Source organism: Rhinolophus ferrumequinum, chromosome 22, assembly GCF_004115265.2.
Source record: "Rhinolophus ferrumequinum isolate MPI-CBG mRhiFer1 chromosome 22, mRhiFer1_v1.p, whole genome shotgun sequence".
In the NCBI taxonomy this organism is placed as follows: Eukaryota; Metazoa; Chordata; class Mammalia; order Chiroptera; family Rhinolophidae; genus Rhinolophus; species Rhinolophus ferrumequinum.
The window spans coordinates 5,654,593-5,677,090 of record NC_046305.1 but is presented as its reverse complement, the minus strand read 5'-3'; the positions used below and the strand labels follow the sequence as shown (position 1 = coordinate 5,677,090).

Sequence of the window (22,498 nt, the reverse complement as noted above, 5' to 3'; positions counted from 1 at the left end):
GTATTTCTAACTGGTGGTCCGGGTGGTGCCAGCCCAGGACCAAAGTTTGGCAGTAGCTGCCTTGGCCCAAACCGTCTCCATATGTCCTCAGTCACCGGGAACTGGCTGTCCCAGCGTGGTCCTGGGCTCCCACACAGACACGCTACCCTGTCCCGGACACGTGTCTCTGAGCGCTGCCTCCCAGCGAGTTCCATCACTGTCCCTGTAGCACACGCACTTCACACCAATTCAACTCAGCCATGTTTATTGGGCACCTACAATTGGCAAAGCACACACAGGATCAGGAGCTGTGGGTACAAAGACAGGACTAGACCTCACCCACAGGGGGCTTACAGTCTAGTGGGAGAGAGACACACACGCAGGTAAGGAATATACAGGCAGAATGAGGCAAGCATTCTGACAGGCAAAACCGGGGGGACAGCAGGGAGCAGGGAGACCGTGTGCCGGGCAGGTCGGATGTTGCATGCAGGGAGTGGTGCTTCGGCCGGTCCCCGGGACACGGGCAGGGTTAACACAGGTGGGACTGGACAGACGAGGACAGCTCAGGCACAGGAGAAGGTCTAGTGGTGTGAGAAGCACACTGAATGTGCAGAGAACCAAGGCAGCATGCCTGCCCCGACTGAAATACAGGACGCTAAAGGGTCACAGGGAGCTAAAGCTGGACACGGTTTGAGGCTGTCCTGGGAGTGAGGAGATGTGACTTCATTCCGCAGGCACCGGCCGGCCATCGAAGGTTTCCGAGCACGGGAATGAGACGGCCTCATTTCCTCGGTCCCAGGCACACTGCTCCAGCACAGGATTAGCTCCAGTTTTGTTCATTTCACACTCGAAGCAGAAACCCTGGGGCCACACATCCTTTCCAGGCTGCGCAGAGCTGCGAGGCCGTGACCTGAGGCTAGGTAAACGCCATCCCTTTGCAACACCTCACGGAACAGGAAGTACAGCGTTCTGGCATTATTTCAGAGCACGGGGCAGGGCACCGGAAGGTCCTCAATGAACTTGTGTTGCCTAAGCATAGCACGGATAAGTTGCAGAGAAAACGGAAGTACAAAAGGAAAATTCCAGAAGAGCAGCAAGAGACATAATGAGCATCATCCACACTAAAGAATCTTCCAGGAGACTTCTGGTCGAACCCACCCCACCCTCCAGCTCGCTGGGTGGGCAGACCCCGCAGTCGGACGCACTGGAATCATAGATGGGGTTCCTAAGTGCCCTACACACACAGGTTCCCTGCTGACACCTTCCCTAGGCGCCTGCCTAGCTGTCCAACGAGGAGGGAGAATGGCGTCCGGCCCCTCCGGAGCCACCCCAGCCCGAGAAGGGATGCGAGGCCACTGCTGTCCAGGTGGACACCGCAATGCTGGTCAGTGAGGGCTCCCCCAGAACCTCCACACCAGCAGAAGGGGGTGCCTGGGTGGAAAGGGGTGAAGTCACAGTGGGGTTGCCCAGGAGAAAGGCCCCTGGGGACCCGGTGTGCACCTCTGGGCCTGAGCCTGCAGGAGCCCCACCGCTGTTGCTGATGGTCCACAGGCACGGGTAGGGGCTGCAGAGACAGAGAGAGAAAGACAGACAGGGGGCTTGATGGCACTGCCAGAAAGGACAGCCACCTGTCAAGCACATACAATGTCAAGGGGCATGGGTCTGGGAGGGAGCTCTGGCACAGGCTGGCCCTGTTTCTGCAGAGGAGCCTAGAGAAGCAGACACAGGTAGTCGACATGCATACGACTAGGTGTCCTGAGACCCGGCCCTACCCCTAGGAAGTTGTTCAGGTTTGAACACGGAATTTTGTCTCTGGGCCTGTCTCCCCTGCAGCCTGTGTACACGGGCAGGGGAGGGAAAGGGGGATATTTGGACGGTATGATCTGCAAGGGAGATGTCTCACTGGCCAGGGGAGGCCACGTGGCGTAATAACCAGGACAGACTGGGGTCAGAAAACCTGGGTTTGAATCCTAGCCCTCCCACTATTAGCTCTGTGGCCTTGGGCAAAGTATTGAACGTCTCTGAGCGTCAGTTTCCTCACCTTCAAGATTTGGAGTGATCATTATACGTGACTTACAGCTACTGCTGTGAGGATTAAATGAGAAGATGAGTACGGGATGCCTGGCACACCACACTCAGTCAAAGCTGGCTGTCATCCTTAATTCTCCCATTCCTGGTCCCTCCCGGTCAGCTCTGGCCCCTGGCAGAAAGGCCGCGGACTGGACCGCTTTCTTGGACGTCTCTTATTCTAGAGCACTGCTTCCCAAGCGTGGCTGCTCGTTGTTATCACCTGGCGAGCTTTTTTGTTTGTCGGTTTGTTTTTTTAATTCCGCTGCCTGGGTCCTCCCCCCGCAGACTCCGATTTCCCTAGTCTGCCATGCAGCCTGGGAATCGGGGTTTTTAAAGCCTTTCCCGTTGGTGTTAACGTGCAGCAAATTTCACGTCTTAGCAGACTGGGGGAACCTAGATGGAAATGACAGCAGTAGGAACAGGAGGAATAACCTGCAGCGCTCAGAGCCTTCAGTCATCCGCGTGTTCTGGCTTCTCAGAGTCTCTGCACGGCCTGAGGCCGCACTGTTTGAGAAGCGGCTCGTGACCCAGCGACTAGCAACATCTTTATGGAGTCAGGAATGGGTTAAGCATGCCTCTGAGGAAACCAGTACTGCGCCCTATTTCGATACCACAGACCTCCCTGGGCCACAGGGAACTGCGGAAGCCCACGCCCTGAAGCCCACGCCCTGAAGCCCACGCCCTGACTTTTTTCTTTTTTTGGAGCCAGCTCAGCTTGCTAGGATGCTGGCCCCAATTTCTCCTACACTAATCGCTCAGCGCCGCTTACTGATGCCTCCTGGGCCCGTGGGAAAACCATAGGCTCGGAGCTAATGACTTACTGTGTGACCTTCATGACGTTTTTAACCCTTCTCCACTTTAGCTTCTCCGTCAATAAAATAGGAATTTTGATACGGGCCTTGAAGATAGCTTTGAACACTATGAATGACTTACACCAAAGGTCTAGGACGGAACCCAGCACGTGACTGTGTAATATCGTCAAGGCTCTGCGCTCTCACTTCCTACCACAGCCCACACCGGCGCATTTCCCGGAGGTCCTCCAGTCACGCGCTGTCCCACTGAAATGCAATATGAGCCCCACAGGCCGGGCAAAACCTCCCAGTTGCCACATTTTTAAAGAGAAAAAAAATGAACTTATTGTTAGTAATAGTCTACGGAACTGAAAATAGTTAAAATGTTACCATTTCGCGTTCAATGCAAAGAAGAAAACCCTGACTTTTTTATCCTTTGTTGCGTACCAAGTCCTCTAAATCCTGTGCGTGCGCTACACTTACAGCACATCTCGACTTGGACGAGCTGCCTCTCAGGGTTCGGTGGCCGCAGGTGGCTGCTGGACTGGCCAGGACAGTGCCAGACCCCTGTAGCCACAGCTACGTCATTGTCAAGGTCATCAGATCACCATATATAACAACGTCAGCAACACCTGGAAGCTGGCAAAAAACGCAGAGTCGCAGGCCCCACCTGTGCATTTTAATCATATTCCAGGCGATTCTAATGCACCTTCCGTGTGAGACGTGGTGCCGTCGACCAAAGCCTTACCTTCTGCTACCTTTCATAGACCTACAAATCACTAGTTATCTGACACCTCCCAAGTCCCGTCTTTTCATTTCGAATCCCTTTTGGACCTTCTCAAAACTCCGCATATCTCTTGAACATAACGACTGACGTGCACAGAGAATATTACCACTTAGCAAAGCATTTTAATGCATTTTCTCATCTTGGTCTCATTTTAACTCCACAGAATAGCTCCCATTTCCATGTGACAGACGAGAAAGCTGAAGTTCAGTGAGGCTAAGAAAATGGCCCAAGGTCACTAAGCCAGCAGAGGTAGAGCTGAGATTCAAGCCCACGTCCATCAGACTCCACGCTCCCTTCCCTTCCACTCCACCACACTGATTTCCAGAAGTCAAAACGGAACGCACGTCCCTGGTGTGAGAGTTCCACAATGGGTCCCACCTGCTACACTTAGCCCTGTGACCTGGGCGGTGGGCCAAGAACCCACAATCTGTCCCCGTTAGGATGGGCAGCTTAGAAGAATGTGGACAACCAAGGGTCTTGAATTTTCAGGGTGTATTTACACTTTTCCCCTTCAGTTCCCCTATATTCATTATCTATCTGCTACCACCACAGTGTGTATAGTATTTCTGACAAATAATCCCAGGCCATAATGCAAAGCTACCAAAGAAAGAGTATATTACCAAGCAGGTGCTTTCCCACCGCCCTTTCTCCAGGAGGGAAAGGTCCATCCTGCTGTTACCTTCCCTCCCCAGTGGCTCAGCAAGCAGGACAATAGCTTGGACCAAGCCTCCCTAACGAATGCACTCGAGCCCCAGGGCCCACGTACATACGCCCCAGGGCCACTGAGCAAGCGCTGGTGCTGTTCTCACCTGGGCCCAGGATTGATAGGTCCACTGGTGTGGGGTACAGACAGGAGGCTGGCGTGGGGTGTGGAGGACACGGACGTCCAGCTGTCAGCTCCGGAGAAAACTTGCAGATTATTGCTGGAACTCTCTATCAAATTCACTTTGGGGAAATAACAACAGTTCAGTTGCTGGAGCAAGTTCCTGGGTGACGCCGCAAGCCCAGGACATAGAGCTGTCGCTACACTATATGAGGAGGAATGATTTATGTACCCGTGGAGCCCGCTGCTCCTCCAGGGAAGAACCTCTGCTTAATCACCTTCCATCCCCACTGCCAAAAGGAGAGCACAGCACACGCTCAGAAGAGGTGCTTCGTGTGCTGACCACGGAAAGACCCAGGAAGCAGGGTGAGAACACTCCTCACTGAGGTCATTGTTGCCAGAAGTCGCGGGCGAATGGACCCAGGGACAGGTACTGGTGACCAGCAAAGCCCTCTGCAGATACAGAGCTCGGGGCTGCCTGAGCTGCAGTCTTCACACCCCCTCCATCTCCCGAGCCATGGGCTGTACTTATTTAATATCAAGCTCCCTATGTGGGAATAGACTCTCCGAGAGGGTGGGGTACTGGTCCATCTTGTCCATGGGCAGAGCCTGGGACACAGTGAGCCCTCGAGAAATATTTGTTGTATAAATGACGGAATAAGAAACAAACCCTTGGCTTCCTTGCTCCGTTCCTTCGTACAAATAACCAGGCAAGGTCTGGGCTTACACAAGGGAGCAGTCCGTGAGCAAGAGAGCACGCGGCAGTGTCAACTTAATAATCAGACGGCAGAAACGATCGAAGTGGGGTTTGCACGCCTCCGCCTGAGTCAGACCCGAGCCTGGATGTACGGTGACGCGGCTCCCCAGGGGCCTTCCCAATGGCTGCTCGCCGCTGGGACCAGTGCAGCATCACCGTAGGAAAGGGCCACGTGATGGTGATGAGAGCTGGGCCTCAGACCCCATGACCTACCCTGGCTTTTAGAGGCACAGCCTGGAACTGCTCAGGACACCAGCGCCCCGGAAGGAGCCCTTCCACACGCCTCAGAGGCCGGGAGACTCAGTGTCTTATGCAGGAATTACACAACACTAGTAATGTTATAAGGACGGAATCAACCGTCAGTCAATAAACGAAAACATTAAAATAGTGACATACAGTAATATCACCTAGGTTAGATGAAAGGGGTTCCAGCTCCAGACACTGCTTTTCACTAGCTGTTCATCCATTTCTCTCCCCCACTACCACCCCACCCACGCCCCCGAGAGTGTAATTAGCAGAATCACGCACCTGACGGAGAATGGTTTCTATGCACATACGCAGAAGGGTAGGGGGCCGGCCGGTGTCCTCGGAAGCCAGGATAGCGCTCGCAGCCATGGTGGGTGTGGGGCGCGGACAGAGGCAAAGGGGTCGCATACTGGTAACTGGCATTTCCTGCTGTGCACACTCCATCCGGACTGGAAAAGATCCAGCCTCCCACTGGAAGAGACAAGAGGAAAACACAGAGACTGACACCAAAACTCAGGCTACCAGCCACTGGGCATAGCTACGCGTCTGTGTGCGCGGCACTGAATGTCTGCCGTGTGGAGACAGGTACCAGCGCCCCCGCTGCCAGCCCTGCCACATTAGCAGCTACGTTGGCTTCTTTGAAGAGGGATGACAGGTCCTATCCAAGTTTGGGAAACCTCGTAAGGAACACTGGAATCATAGCTATATAAAAAGGCTATTTGCACGTATGAGGTAATAGAAATGCAAAGGTTCAGTTGCTTCTGAGTTGAGTGGATTAAATCAAGTCAGTGTGAGCAGGAGGTGTTAGCTGTGTGTGTGGCTCCCTGATCTGCAGCTACGAGGAACGTTTGCTGTGGCTCCACAGAAAGACTGAAGGCCTCTCTATTTCTGCTCAGTGGGAAGGGTCGCACTCCAAGCAAGAGGAGACCTGATGCCTCCCACCACCAGCCCACCGTCCTGAAAGCAAAAAGAGAGGGAGCTGGCTAGCGCGCCTTCACAGTGAAGAATCTTGTAGACCATTTGGGAAGGCTGCAAACTATTGCACAGAAATTTGTTTGTGAATGATCATCTCCCTTAAAAAAAAAAAAAAGCATTTGACAAAATTGAACACCCTTTCATGATTTAAAAAAAAAAAAAAACACTCAACAAACAGAACAGAATCGAAGGGAATTGCCTCAGCATAATTAAGGCCACACACATGACAAGCCCGCAGCTAACAACAAACTCAACAGTCAAAACCTGCAAGCTTCTCTTCTAAGATCAGGAAAAAGACAAGGATTGCACCCCCACCCCCCACCACCCCCACTCCTATTCAACATAGTACTGGAAATCCTAGCCAGAACAGTTAGGTGAGGGAGGGAGGGAAAGAAGGAAAGAGGGAGGGACGGAGGGAGAAAGAGGGAGGGAGAGACAGAGAGAGACAGAGAGAGACAGAGATAGAAAGACAGAGAGAGAGAGAGACACCGAGAGAGATAACGAGCCAAAAAGTTTGCTAAGAAGACGGCAAAGTGTGAACTTGGAAAACATGCAGTTCTGCACGTGGTCCAGCCTGTACAAAAACTTTTTATCCCAGGTCACTTTAAAAAGTGCTTTTCTGAGAGCTGCTTCTCCGTGTGGCTATCCTGCCACTTTGGCAATGAATGGAGGGATGCATGAAGGTTTAGGGGTAGAAGAGAGTCAGGAACTCCTAGCTGGGAAACTGCACAGGGCGTCTGAGCAAACCACTGGGATCCATGTTGAAGTGTGTCAGACACCAGGGCTAATTCCTCTGCTCTCATGTCACTGACCTGGGGTTACTGTTGCAGCTTTACATGCCATGCGGTGGCGACCAGCTTGAAAACGAGCAAGTACTAAGAACAGGGGAAATCCAAACTGGAGAGGCGAGAGCGAAGAGGGAGGAGACACGCCCAAAGGGCACTTCTGAGCACTCTTAGCCTCACCAACGCGAAACTGTAGAGTCTAAGAAATTCATCGTTTCCATTTTTATGTCCTGCCTAAGATTGGCTGAAGCTCCCTGGGAACACAGGTCATCTCCAGGAACTCTTTCAAGGGCATGGACTTGTTCTGAGTGGAAGAAATAACCTGCTGGGTCTTGATAGATTTGGAACAGGCCTTAAGCGGTCACAACAGGTAAAACGTCTGAGGGGGGAGATGGCTGCATGTGTCCTCCCATCCGGTGTCCGCCCCAACTCACAGTGAGAATAGGTCACGTGCTGGCTCTCAGCGATAGCTTCTGGAATGTCTTTGAGGTGATTCCTGGAAGAGTAACGAAACGTATCATGGCTGTGCAGCCTACCACACAACTCAGCACAAAGTCTGCCCCGAGTTCTCCTTGGAGAGCAAGCGATACATTTCTTGGAAATCAAACACCTTTTTTTCTCAAACCTTCTCTCTTTCCCCCATTCTCCTTCCTCCAGGGCACTTTGCTGACTTGTGCAATTGCTCTTTGAACTGCAATTTTAGGGTGACTCCAATTCGCCCTATTTACAGCTATTCCTATTTGATTCGATCTTCGTGATCTGGGCTCACTGCTCCAGCCTGGCGAAATCCAAGCAACGATAACCACAGCTAAGACTTGCAGAGGACTTCCGGGCAATTTCACATCTGTGATGGGCTGGACCCACCAGTGATCCTGTGAGGGGAGAAACATCACTATGTCCACTTTGCCGATTTAAAAAGTGGATGGATCTCAGAAAGGGAAACTGACGCAGGCCAGATCAAACGGCCAAGAAATAGCAAAGCTCAGACTCAAAGTCAGGACCTCTTACTCCAAGCCCTCAATCATTTTCATTATACCACCCTACCGCCAGGTGAACCTGGAGTCTGTCCCCTCACATATCAGGTTTTCTTTAGACCTGCAGTTATCTGAGAAAGTTATGTATCTTCTAGGTCATTGAAATTAAGTCAAATATTGATGGACCAATTCCTGTGGTATCACTATAAACATCAGAGCGTTTCAGAAGAAAAGGGAAGATCAGACAGGGATGGGTGGTATCAAGACAGACTTGAAACTCAGAAGATAACACCTGACCGCTTTGAAGGTAATCACATTTATACTCTCAGCCCTGTTGATGGAATCAAGGATAAGTACCATCATTCTTTGATTTTTTTTTTTCCCCTAGAATGGAAAGTAAAGATATAGAGACGTGACGTCACTGGTCCAAAGTGGCAGAATTATCATCCGCACCCCAGAAGTCTCTGACTTCTGTCAGACCTCTGAGTAAGAACCTCACACGTGTATGAGTGATTCACAATTCCCAGGCTAAACATAGTTTAAAAAAAAAAGTTTTTGAAACCATACTATTCAGAGATAAACGGGAATGGGCGTGGGGGTGGCAGAGCGAACTATGAAAGATCTAAATCAATTATTTGTTTTAAATGCAGTTGGGCTGCTTTCAAGAATCTATAGTAAAACAGCGGACAAACCACTGCCCGTGAGAGGTTCTCCTGGACCTGTATTATAAGGGACAGATAATTATGAGTTTCTTGGATTTTGTTGATCTTGTTAAACATTAAATTGAACATGGAGAACATAATTCCACCAAAGGTAAAGCAAGTGCTACTAGTCTAGCTTCATCCTGGATGATCATGAATTTCACATTTGTAGAAGTCAGTTCACAGATTTTAAGTGTCTGCGCTCACCTTTCCTTGGCGTCCAGGAAGGCTTTGGCAAAGGGATTGTACTTGATTTTCAGAGCTGTTATCTTGTGTTTACAAAGATAAGAAGCGTTAGTGAAAGCAGAACACGCAGGAGCAGACAGAACCCTTTCTCTTCACCCGTGAATTTCTGCAAAAGCAGAATAAATTTTACTTGCTCTTTTTCTCCCTCCCCTTCTTTCCTTGCTTACATCTGCACGAAATCACTACTGCACTGCGTCTGGCAAAGAACCTTTTAGTGTGTCCTGTGGTGGAAATGACAAATGCAGTGCAATTGAGCAAAGAAAGAACAAACATTAGAAAGGAGCAATGCATGCATTCTTTCTTTCATCCATCCATCCATCCATCCACTGCTTCAACAATTACTGAACACCCGCCACGTATCGGTTACGTCTGTAATCACTGGGAACACAGTGGAGAGTCATACACTAACATCCCACCCCCAGCCCCAAGAGAGTAGCCTGGCACCTCCTCCCTAAATCTTAAATGATCACTTACCCATCGTCTGTTTAGCACAAAATGCAAACTATCACCACCCACTGTCACTCTTTGTCCCCCTGGCCTTACTCTGCTCCATTTTTCTCCAGAGCCATCTGACATATAGATCTCATATGTAACACATGATACATGTTTGGTCTCCTTGCTGTAGACCCATGTTTGGTTCCACTGGGCTGTACGTGCCTGAGGACACATCATCACTGCACTATTCCCAGCACACAGAACAATATCCAGATAGAGTAACAGTCAACAAATATTTGCTGAATAAAGAACGAAAAGAACGTTTCTGTCAGCAAGGGCCTGAGCCACGCTGCTCTCTGGTGGAAGGAAGAAAAGCACAACGAAAGCCAAACTCTTTCTGGCCCAGGAACCACGGGTGGGAAGAAACCTGGAGAAAGAGGGAGGAGGGCTACAGAGTCAGATGCATGACCTGGCCTTTCTCCTTGCTTAATGTTAAGTGTTACAGTGTGTTATTTCAACACACGTTCTGTGCATATATATAAATCTATATTCTCATCTATATTTAAAACAATTGTTAAGTTAAATGAAAAGGAATCCAAGCTTCCCCAGGTGCTTCCCCAGGCCTGGGACCCCCCAGAGTAGAGAATGGACCCAACACCCTGCCTGCATCTGCTTCACAGAGGCCAGCCCCCGGCCCCTCAGTGAGGCTCGAGCCAGGCAGGGAAAGACCTAAGTACGCCCACAGAAACTAACCAACAGGACGGACAGGACAGCGCACACCCCAGGCCCTGTTCGCATGGTCTGGCTTCTGTAGCAGGACACACCCAGCTCTGTGCACACCGGCCCTGGAAGCAAAAGGCCCCTGGGTTTGTGTTGGTTTTACTACAGCGCACAACCTGCCTCCTGGTACCCAGAGAGGAAGTGCTGCTGCCCTTTGGCAAATAGGCTGCCTCACTGTGGACCGGCATCTCCACCGAGTGCGTCTAAATCCTGGAAAAGCTTTCGTCCCAGCTGGGTCACGGCAGTGCAAGCCCCCCAGCGGGGCCCCCACGCCCTCCCAGGTGCCGTGGACAGACTCACCTCCTCGTTCTGATAGGCCGTCACAGCTATGAACTGGGTCTCAGGGAAGGAGCAGTTCATCACCATTCGATGGGCCCCCCCCACACGCACGATGTGAACCTGGGGTTCGTATTTATGCAGAGAATTCAACATTATCTGTAGAGGTGGAAGGAGACGAGAAAGACAAGAATGGGGACTCAGAGGTGATAGACCCGCAGGCTGGTACCCACCCAGTCAGGGCCACACTTCAAATCCTCAGTCACCTGAGCTGGAACCACATCTCCCTAAGAACTGAACGTGGTGGTGGTGGGTGGGGGCGGGTCAGAAGCTCCCAGTATCGCTGGAGCTTACAGGGGGATGAGGGTGGGTCGCCAGGGAGGAGTTGTAAAGTGTTCAGTTTTTCTGCCCAAATCCGGGCTTCCTTGTTTTTTTTTTTTTCTCTCTCTATGTTCAGCACAACAGTGTGGATTTTGACCCATTAGGACATATTGTTTTTCTTCATAGGAATCCTAGTATTTCGAAATGCTAACTGTGGCCACATTTCACAAGGGACAACTACCTAAAGAGTAGTGACACCTGATATCCGCTGCGTACCTAAAACCCACTCTGGGCTTCAAGTGAAAGGTCTGTTGAACGTCTCGGGTTGTGAAATCCGGGAGGCGGCAACAGTTTACTTTTCAATTTCCTGTTTTAATCAAGAACTGGAACCTTCTGAGCATTGCAAAGACTTGGGTGGATTGTCTCGCTCTCCTAAAACATGAAACTCCTCGTCTCAGCTAAACACGGAGAGAGAGCAGGGAAGGGAGCCGACAACTGAGGGTTAGGTGGCTCACCAAAGCGAAATATGGGGGAACAGACCTTGCCCCCCCCCCAAACAGTGTACCTTTTACAAGGTAAATAACCACCTTACACAGTGCACTAGTATTCATAACCCTACCAGAGAAAACAAAAGAGGAACAGGCCCCCGAATCTTGTTTACTCTAATAAGAGACCTAAAATAAAAACCTTCCTTATTGGAGGTTTGTTTGGATTTTTGCGTGTGTTGTTTTTTTTTTTTCTGAAAACCCAAGCTGATTCAATTTCTATTGATAATTATCCTAAAGCCCAAGTGGAGGTAGCAATTATTTCATTTAGGCGCAGCTTTTTATTAAGGGATCTGTCCATTGCCAACATACCACTTACACCGAAAAAGGGGAGAGGGAATAACAAAACGTGGTACCCACAAACCTCTCCCTCCCGGGCGGGTAAAAAGCAGCACACACAAGACGGGACTCTGAAAGGGCCCCTGATGATTAAGTGAAGTACAACACTCACTCTTAACATCAGGAAGTCCATTAAAAACTGAAAGCACCAATTAAGAGCTGTTTATTCCTCTTTACATTTGGACTCCAGGGGATGACTGGCTTCTGTGAGAGAAGAGGCCTGCGAGGACCCCTCTAATTGCCTAAATGCACTCTTGATATTTCTTGATTGGCGTTGTGGGGCGGCCAGCGGCCGGGTGACCCGGTCATACCTGCCCACCTCCGTTGAGCTTGTTGGTGAGCTTGACTTTGCTGAAGGAGATGGGTGCCTTCATCCAGTGCGCCCCGAAGTTGGGGGAGTCCGGGTGGATGTAGACACAGCTGTGGCTGGAGACCTCCGGTTTGCCCGCGGGCACCCACTCCCCGTTGACGTACTTCCAGCGATGACTGTCCGTTGGGACAAAGTCCAGCAGGAGGGAGTACATAGCATTGGGATCCAGCCCCGTGACACTAATCTTTAGAACGGGGAACATTCGTCTAGAAGAAAAGGCAGGAACAGCCCCAGGAGGGATGTTAGCATGTTAGGGACACTGCCCCGCCTCGTCCAGCCAACTGTCCACTGAGGGGACTTCTCATGATGTGCCTTAGGGGCACAGACAGTGCCCAGGAGAGGCCACACAAAGAGGGACAAGGCCAGCAGCCCCCTTTCCAACACAGCCCCTTTTCATAAATGCATGTTATATTGGGGTTTCACTTTGAACCGTTGTGCTCCATTTTTAAAGTCTGAGAACCACTGATCTAGTCATTTGATGGAGGAATCTGGAGCCCAAGGTGTATAGTCACGTGCCACGTGCATACAGAGAGCTTTCTTCCAAGTCTTCCTCCTGACATACATCAGATTCTCACGCGAATCCACAGAGCAGCCCTTCCCGGTCTTACAAACAACCCCAGCTCTGAGTAACGGTAATAGCACTGATAGTGAAAATGGGGTTTCATGGTCAAATAAGTGAGGGGAACTCTTGGCTATTCAGTTAGACCAGCTCCTGTCCTGCAGGACTTCTCAGAGCCTTTACTGGACTGACGTACACCATAAACCTTTGGGAAGGACGAATGAGACGGTGCGTATGCTGAACTCCAAAGACAGTACAGCCATCTTTTCACTGAGCATTTTGAGGGAATCTTTGCACAAGGAATATCCTTTGTGACACGCTAACCTGAATGCAGTGGTCCTTCTTCTGTCTCCTAGGAAAACACCGGCAAGTTTGCTCTCACAAATATTTGGAGATGCTACCTCACCGGGCTTCCGATTCCCTTTGGTTAATTTTTCCTTCACCAAACATTCTACGTTGCTCCCATCTTTCCTCGAAAGACCTGGTTTCTGGATACATACCCCACCCCTACCTGATTGGGCCAGGTGCTGTCTTATCTGTCAGCGCCGCTGGTACCCTCGGAACCCCCAAATTAGGGCGCTGAAAATCTAATCTAGACAGTCGTGACTCACAGTGGCCCATGAACCAGCAGCATCAGCTGGAAGTTTATAGAAATGCAGACCCTCAGATTTCACTCCAGACCTACGTGCTTTTTCAAAAGCCCCAGGGGAGTCACAGGAACATTAAAGCTTAAGAAGTACTGCTCTAGAGTATCTTTAGCTTTTAAGAAGATAACTAAGGAGCTAGATAAGGGAATGGGGGTGGAGGGAGAGTCACTCATAGGATTTGTGCTTCTGATGAGCTGGCAGGACGAGGAAAAGGAAAAAGCTGCAATGGGCCCACTGCTAAGAGAAGAGGCGCGAGGACGCCAGGGATGGAGTTGAAAGCAGGGACGGGCCAGGTGAGCATCTGGAGGGTCACCAAAGACATGCTGTGTGCCCTCGCAGAAGGGGAGTTGCCACATCTAGGAAGAAAAGGAACTGACTGACAGACGACAAGGAACAGATCCGGAGAGCCCAGCCTTCCAGCCTCCCAGTCTCCTGAGGGTAAATTCCAAGACCTCTTGAGCTGTTTGGACAGCAACAGGTTTTTTCTCCTTTGGCTCACCCCACCTCATCAATATTTCCTTTTCAACTCCAGGGCTGGCTCCGTTTCCAAGTTAGTCCTGCAACTATGCATACAGACTAGGGTTCTGTTTTCACCCCCGCCCCCTTTTCTAAATGCCTTAGAGGCCCCTTCTAATCTCTTCCCGGAAGAATAGAAGGAACCTGGGGACCTTACCATCAGAGGGACCAAGGTCCATCTCTTTGTCCAGCACTGAGGACGTAAGTACTCAGTGGCTAGTACCTTTCACAGGCCATACGGATGGGTGATTTTGACTGTAGATCCCGGTTCCGTTTGCCTGGCTTCAACTCCCACCCTTCCTGAACATACGGCCAGAAGCTGCCCTGCTTAAACTCTCCGACCTCCAATTTCATCATCCCTCTCACCCAGCTTCATCAAGTTGTTGCAAGAACTCAATGAGCATAAACAAACAAACAAAAAATGTAACTAAAAGAACGCAGTAAGCTAATTCGTGCGCAATGCTTGTGTTGGTTCTACTGTTGTTCCATCCAAGCCCTTGACCTGGCCCAGCTCTGCTTGTGTTCTAGAATCTTACCTTGGGCAGCGACTTTGGAAGTTGGAAACACAAAGGACATCAACTCTGCCTCCCTCCTGCCCGGCTCACGGCAACCACTTCCCTCTGCTTTTCTCTCTGGAGGTTAAGAAGTCAGGTAGAGTGGGGAACGACTGCCAGTGGCTGTGGGGTTTCCTTGGGGTGAAACGTTCTGGAACTAATCATGACTGTTGCACAATTTTGTGCATATTCTAAAAACTACCGAAGGGTACACTTAAAAGGGTGAGTTTGATGGTGTATGATTAGTTCTCAAAAAAGAATAAATGAATAACTTTCATACAACCTCAATTTTTATTCTCCAGCTGAATCGCAATCATTTGCAAAGAGATAAAAAATTGCAGACCCAGTGTCTTGTTCATAAACCTTACATTTGAACGGAGAAGTCAGCCAACCAAAATGTAAACAGGTTTTTGGTTTTGTTTTTTTTAACGTAGAAGATCATTTTAGATTGCAAGAGTGCCGTGAAGGAAGTAAAATGGGGGCGTCACCCAGGGAGATGAAAGAGTAAGGAGCTATGCCACATGGACTTCAGTAGGACCAGGGGTGACGTTTCAGCTAAGACCTAAATAATGAGAAGAAATGAGTCATGCGGATGCCAGAAGTAAGTGATGCAAACACAGCTACACGCGAAAGGAATTACAAGTGCCATGGCCCTGCGGTCCACTGGACGACTGAGGAAAGAGAAGGCCAGTGTGACTGGGGCAAAAAGGAAGACGAAACTCAAATTGTCACTTCCGCTGCTAATGGATCCGAGTACCCGCCTCTCTCCTTCAACTGTCCCTCACAAAGAATGTAGCATGACCTTAATTCCAGAATGAGGTGTGTGCTGGCTTCTCGCCCACACTCCGTTCAGGAGCTCCACCTGAAGTCCTACGGACACCACAATCACAGGAGGAGATTCTCAACGTCACCAGCCAGAAGGGAAATGTAACCCAAACTGTAGTGAGATACCATGTCCCATTCACTGGGGTGGGACGGGACGGGGGAGGGCTGTGTGCAAACAGGTGGGCAGCTACAAGCACTGGCGAGGCCGTGGAGAAACTGCTTGGGAATAGAAGAGGTCCGACCACTTTGCGAAAGAGTCTGGCAGTTCTTCAGCCTCTTAGATACAGAGTTACCATATGACCCAGCGATTCCAGTCCCAGGTATATATGCAAGGAAAGCACACATCCACGCAACACATGGATGTTCATAGCGGTCTTCTTCATAACAGCCCCAAAGTGGAAACACCACATATGTCTATCAACTGATGGATGGAGAAACAACGAGGGGTGTATTTATACAATGGAATGTTATTTGGCAATAAAAGGCTGCAACATGGATGAACCTTGAAGACATGATGCTAAGTCACAGAAGCCGGTCGCAAAGGACCACGTGTTGGATGATTCCATTTGTATGAAATGTCCAAACCAGGCAAATCCACAGTGAGAGACAGAAAGTAGATTAGTGGCCGCCAGGGCTGAAGAGGATGGCGGACGAGCAGGTGAAGATTAAGAATGCAGGGTTTCTTTGAGGGACCATGAAAATGTTCTAAGATCATCTGTGGGAATCTATGCACAACACTGTGAACATACCCCAAACCACTGTATGGTCTGTGAATTATCACAATAAAGCTATTAACAAAAAAAGTAAAGAAGTGAAGAAGCCCCAGGGTCCTGCTCTTGGGACACATCTGAAAAGTTGTAGAACGGCTTATTGCTTTATTCTCTTCGGCACTTCATTTGCCAAGAATTTCATAATTATTTTTATCACCACAAATGAACTGAGAGGTGCTATGTATCTTCTAGTCTCCATTACGCCAATGAGGAACCTATAAAAGTCAGTCAACTTGCCCAAAGCCTGGCAACAGGGCCTGGCGCTCACCTGCCTCTGAGCCCAGTTCGGCTCCTCCCGCCTCACGATGGCCAGGGTGCTGTGGATTCACTAAGGGCAGCGCTCGGGACCAGGCTTGTTTTCAGGGATGAACTGCACTTCTAATCAAGTTGATTTTACCCCCTTTTCTTTCCAAGGTGTAGCTAACTACAGACGTGCGCAAGAGTCTGAGGAGCTGAGAGGTACCGTGTTTCCTCGAAAATAAGACCGAGCCGGACCATCAGCTCTAATGCGTCTTTGGGAGCAAAAATTAATATAAGACCTGGTCTTACTAAATTTACTATAAGAGCCGGTCATATAATACAACATAACATAATATAATACAACATAATATAATATAATACAATATAATATAATACAATACAACATAATATAATATAATACAATATAATACTGGGTATAATAGAATTCCCTGCCTTATTTTACTGTAAGACCGGGTATAACATATTGCTGACAATTTAATCCGTGAAACTAAGAGATTGAGAGTCATTCCAGACCAAGCTCATGCATTATCAACCACATCGATCTCTTAGAGACTCGTCTTTCTTCTTTATCTGAAGTATAAAGGGAGCTTCCTATCTCCTGGCAAAATAAATCTTGACCCAAGGTGGTGGGGGGGTCAGAGCCCTTCTGAGACTCTAGAAACGATTCAGTCCAGTGGAGGGAGAAAAGCCACGCAGGTTCATCGCCTGCAGTTCACCTCCACAGACAGGAAGAAAAGCAAGTGGACCACGTTCAGGCTTTTCTACAGGGAATAGTTTTCGCGTAGTTAATATCAAATGGTTTTAAACATGGAAAGAATTTCAAATTTGAAACATGGAGAAAAAATTATGTAGGTGCAAAAAGGCAAGAGAAAGTACTTGCCAATATGACAACATATTATTAAACTGAAAGTTACAATGGTTTCAGAAATTTATTTATTCCTTATTGACAGAGATGAACTGCACTGTTACTTGGTGATTGTACTTCCTTTACATCCCTATATGGACACTCTGACAGCCCAGTAGACGGTATGAGGCCAAGTATTACTGCAACTACCACAATAAGAACAAAGAATAAGCAGAAAGTTCTACCTGCTATCGGACATCGTAACATTTGACAATTGTATCATCCCTCATCTTTGACAGGAAACTAAATCCAATCAGGAAAGTAGGGTGATTCTTTGGAATTGAAAACATGTTTTATGTCTCTTTCTTCCAAAACCATGTGCAATCACTACAGATCATGAGTAGGAATGGGCGTAACTGCAATTACAGATATTAAAAGAAATAAATCGCATATATGATATAAGTCGGGGACCCGTTTTGAGAGAGAAAACGTAAGTATCAAGCAAGGCTGCTATTCCTACTTCTCGGAACCATCAGTGTATTGAAATGTCCTCATTTCTTGTACACCTGTCACTCTTATGCACTCTAATGTCACATAACTGCCCTTGAGTCAGTCATCCTCCCAGACAGACAAGGAATGGTTCACTTTCTACACTGTGCACTTCCTTCAAACGTGGAAAAGCGAGGCATCAGGAAAGGATGCATTTTGCACAAGCACAAGAGCCTGCCAGAAGTTCAGCTGGCCTTGACTTTTCCTCTACTAGAGAGCAGAACTTCTCTCAAGGGTGACAACCACACTCTTGCCAAAACTAACCCTACTGAAAACACCTTTCGACGTGTTGTCCTTTTGTGACCATGTGAACCCACAGCTCAGCTGAATGCTGGGAGCTGGTGTGGCCAAGCAGGGACAAGTACAATTCTCTCTCAAAACGTCCGTGTCTCTTCTACTAAGTGAAAGCTTCTAATATTACCTTGACAGCCCCTTAGCAGACTAGATTTAATAGAATCCAAGAAATGCCAAGAGAGATCAGGTTCTGTTCATCCCTAATTTGTTGCCATGAGGGGGAAAAGGCATCCCCCCTCTCTCAGGCAGTTCGCTGTGGTCTCATTAACTATAATTACGTCTCTCACATCACACTCACACGGCCGCAAACACACGCCACAGACACACCCCAGGTAACAGACGTAGTGACAGGCAACGACTAAATTTGCCCTTTTGCTCCCCATCTTCAACTAGTCTGAAATTTCCGGCAAGTTTGCTATAGTAGAGAGAAAAGCATCCCGCTTCTAAATAAAGTTGACTTTCAGCTTACCTGAACAAAGCTGGGGCTCAGTTCTGCTCCAGGATATGCCGTCAGCCAAAAATTAGTATTTTCCGACATTTGAGCACATTTCCTGAACCCCTGGGGCACGTCCCCCTGTAGGCTCACTTCCCAGAATGTCTCCATTTAAAATACATGCAAGACAGGTGGTCCCATCCTCTGATGGACTCAGAGAAATTAATTACGTTGGCCGGGGGAGCGCGTGTGACCATTGTTGTGAGGGTATTTCATCGGCCCCCTGGGCCCCCGAGGGAAGAATGGCCTCAGTATCCCCGGGGTCTCACCTGTCTTGCCAAGCCCTGCCAGCCACAGCAGGGCTGCAGATGGACTCACCTGCCATTCTTGGTCACGATCATTTCGTTAGTGACTTCCTTGAATCTCTGCCAGAGAGGGGCGTCCTCCAAGGTGATCTGCAGCTCCTTCTCTGTAGGGTCGCCTTTTTCCCTCCCTGCCTGCAGCTCTCTTTCCACCACGTTGAGCAGGCGGGAAACGGTGCCATCACCAGTCTTCTGCGTGCCCAGCTCACTCATGGCCCCAGGCCCCTCTCAAACTTGCCTGACAAACGTTACCTACCTTGCCTGCTTCCACGTCCCTGCTCCTCTTACTCGCCTGTGAGAGGACAGTGCCTGGCTCTTGCCTAAGCTCCTAGCATGACACCCCTTAAAGTCTCCAAATTATACCACCAACCTGTTAAGCTTTAGTTGGGGGGGTGCAGGGAGGGGAGAGGGGGAAGAAAAAGCCCTCTCTTAATTACTCATTGGATCAGGTGGGAGAGCCCGGCGTCCCCATTGGCTGCTGTGCATAGAGTAACCGTTTAAGAACGGTACTCCATCCAAATTATCAGGCTTTTATCTTGTTGTACCTGAAGAGGTCTAATCGGTGTATTGAGGACCATTTTCCCGTTAATTAAAATTGTTCCAGGCCCAGACTGCAACAATCAGGCAAATCATGTTTGTGTATAAATCATGGCATGTGGCACCTATAGGGAAGGGGTCCTGGGAGAACCAACGAACTTGGTGCCAACACGAGCGAGCATCCCGACACCCTCCGCCGTCCGCCAGCCCAGCGGAGAAGAGCACGTATGGAAGGCCGAAGGCGCCGTGCCAAGGAACAGGGCCAGGGAACGAAGGAAGGGGTGCGGTGTGCCACCGCGCACGGGGCAGAGATCAGGAGGAAAGAGGAGCCAAGGCCCTCGGTCCCAGCGTGTGCCCTCCCAGTGAGCTCTCTCCTGAGGGACCCTCCACACACACACACCCGGCTCGCCTGCCACAAACAGAAGAGCTCTGAACCTTGTCCTCCCTCCCCAGAATCCAGGGCCCCAATTTTTCTTATCTCCAGCCCCAGCGAGAGGGAGGAAAACAGTAATGAGCATCGTTACTTGCTGTCCCTTAGGAAGTCCTGTGCCCCAGTGAGTGACAATACCCTTTTTCCATTATTACGCGGGCACTTGTGATCCTGGGTCCAGAAAGGCACTCTGGCTTTCCCTTTAGACAGTCCGTGGCCCATCTGGCATTCTGGTGTGAATCTCCACCTTTCCTGGGAAGATACCAGGAGCAACCTGGTTTCGTGACCCCCGACACACAATACAGACTAGGGAAGGACGGGACCGGGCAGCTCTACCTGCTCCGTGCTGCGTAGATCCTGGGGGTTACAGGTTCTTCTCTCGCTACAACAGAAAGTCAGAAGATCACAACAGAAGGGAAATAAGAGCAAAAAGGGAAGAGAAAGTCAGGCTAAGGATGACACTTAAAATGCATTCAGTGCCTTTTAGTGCCAGGTACTAATGAAGCATCACATCCTGTGACAAATGACACAAACGGCCGCGTCTTCCCGGAATTCAGAACCGGAGAGAGAAGATGAACAGTGTAAACAGGAACTAAAAGATCGTGGAGAGTGAGAAGTGTCTGACGGCTACGGAACAGGGTGAGGTGTTGGAGCACATGTGCCCAGCAGGTCGGGGAGGATCCGAACGCATCGGGGTCGTACGGAAAAGCTTCTCTGAGAAGGAGACAGGTCGGCTGAGACCAAAAAGGTGACACGGACTTGTCAGGGAGGGGCTGGGGGCAGCATTTAGGCACAGGGACCACATGTGGGAAGCACAACCTGGGCCAGTTGGAGAAGTAAGGGGGAGTAGGGGGGTACAGCGGGGCCACACAGGTGGTAAAGAGTCAAGGGAGACGGCTTCGGGAGCGGCTATCACAAACTGCGGTTTATGCAGCATGACAGGAAACTACTGGAGTACTAAGCAGGAAAACAGCACGATTTGCTTTGTGTGTTTAAAAATCTGGCTGATTCACAGACAACAGACTAGTAAAAGGCAAGAGTTGAAGTAAAGAGACAAATGAAGGGACCATTATAGGGGTTCAGGCAAAAGATGGTGGTGGCTGAGCCTAGAGAGGTGGCAGCAGCCACAGAAATGGTGACTGGACTCTAGATACATCTTAGAAGTAGATATGGCAGAACGACATGAGGGACTCCGGGTGGGGGTGAGAGGGAGCGAGGAGCCAGTGTCCGAAGTGAGTAATTAGCAGGTGGAAGGGCCACTGACTGAGACGGGAACACCATGGGGTGTTTGTTACAGCAGCAATAAGAAATTAATACAAACACCACGAGACACCTAAGTGGAGATTTCAACAAGGCACTGCTTAGAACTCTGGCACAGGTGTAGCTCCCGAGCTTCCTAGCAGCCAGTGCAAAGAGCAGGAATAAAATCTGGCATACAGGACACTGTGTCCCTAAAATAAAACCAAGCCATTTGCCCCTGAGAAATTTCTCTCACAAGTCTTTATAGGGAAGACACTGTATGATACGTGACCGCTTCCCCCAACGGTACACAAATGCCAGTAGGCTAAGGATCCCTGACCTCATAGTTTAACAACCCAGGAGGGAGGAAAACGCATATGCCCAGGGAATTCCAGTACAGAGACGTGCGCAGTGTCTTAGAATTACCAATAAGGAAGAAAAGGAGGAAATAACACTGTTTTTTCTTATCAGTGACATGCAAAACAGTATGCTCCTGAAAACTCAGTTAGCACATGAGTCCCTTCAGCCAGTGGGCCCAGGAGAAAACGGTTCTCCGAGAACAGTATATACAAAGGATACGGGCAAACTCCGAGAGAGTGGTCTCGCAATAACAAATGGTTTACACTCTCGTGACCTTGAGTCTGGCCTGTGTAGACAACGACTCCACTCCACTTTCCAGGCTCTGTCACTTCCAAGGTCTGCATTATACATTTTAGACTGAACCGTGTGGAATTGCTAATATGCAACCTTTCTTGTCCCTAAAAAAAAAAAAAAAAAAAAAAAAAAAAACCAGCAATTTCTTATGATTCAACCTAATTGTTAGATTTGAGTCTAACAGAAAATGCTCTGACTGATACATCTATATGATACCATTCTACTTGAATGACTGTTTTCTAGTTACTAAGTATCTTGCCATAGACGATTTTGAAAGATACCAGCAGGAAAAGAAAAACTGTCCATATTCTCAACACCCAGAGATGGCCTCTGCTAACAAGCTCAGCATATACTGACAAATACATCCACACTTTTTCCTTTAAAAAGATGGGTTTTGAAAATGGTGGCGATTAGGCAGAGCAGACCGAACACGCTTAAGAGCTCCTCTCCTTCAAACCCTCTAACACGGCACCCCGGTCACATAAGATGTAAACCCACAAAGGTGAAGAGTACAGAAAACAGCAGCAGATAAGAGATGTCAACGAAATTTTGGAAACTAACAAAACAAATGGCTGAGTGGCCGCAGATGGAGCAGATCAGAGAACGCTGGAATCCAAGCCGGGGTGCCCGATGTGTGTGCAGAACTCGGAACCATCTCGGCAACTGGAAAGGAAGGGGCGGGTGTTTCTGGCTAGGACCAGATAGGGACGTATCTTGAAATGTTATATAAGAAACAGTTAACTTTTTTATTAATTTTCTAAAAGATTTTATTGGGGAAGGGGAACAGGACTTTATTGGGGAACAGTGTGTGCTTCCAGGCCTCT

At 49.2% G+C, this 22,498-nt stretch overlaps 1 protein-coding gene across 1 annotated transcript; it reads right to left on the bottom strand.

Annotated features, from left to right (window-relative positions):
* Nucleotides 1–238: 238 nt before the first annotated feature.
* TBX19 (T-box transcription factor 19) lies at nucleotides 239–19,208 on the bottom strand. The gene is made up of 8 exons (XM_033092022.1): nucleotides 18,831–19,208; nucleotides 12,142–12,406; nucleotides 10,650–10,784; nucleotides 9,096–9,157; nucleotides 7,648–7,709; nucleotides 5,736–5,924; nucleotides 4,437–4,572; nucleotides 239–1,543 (listed from the first exon to the last, which is right to left on the bottom strand). The coding sequence occupies exons 1-8, from the start codon at nucleotides 19,025–19,027 to the stop codon at nucleotides 1,258–1,260; spliced, it is 1,332 nt and encodes a 443-aa protein (XP_032947913.1). The 5' UTR covers nucleotides 19,028–19,208; the 3' UTR covers nucleotides 239–1,257.
* Nucleotides 19,209–22,498: the final 3,290 nt, after the last annotated feature.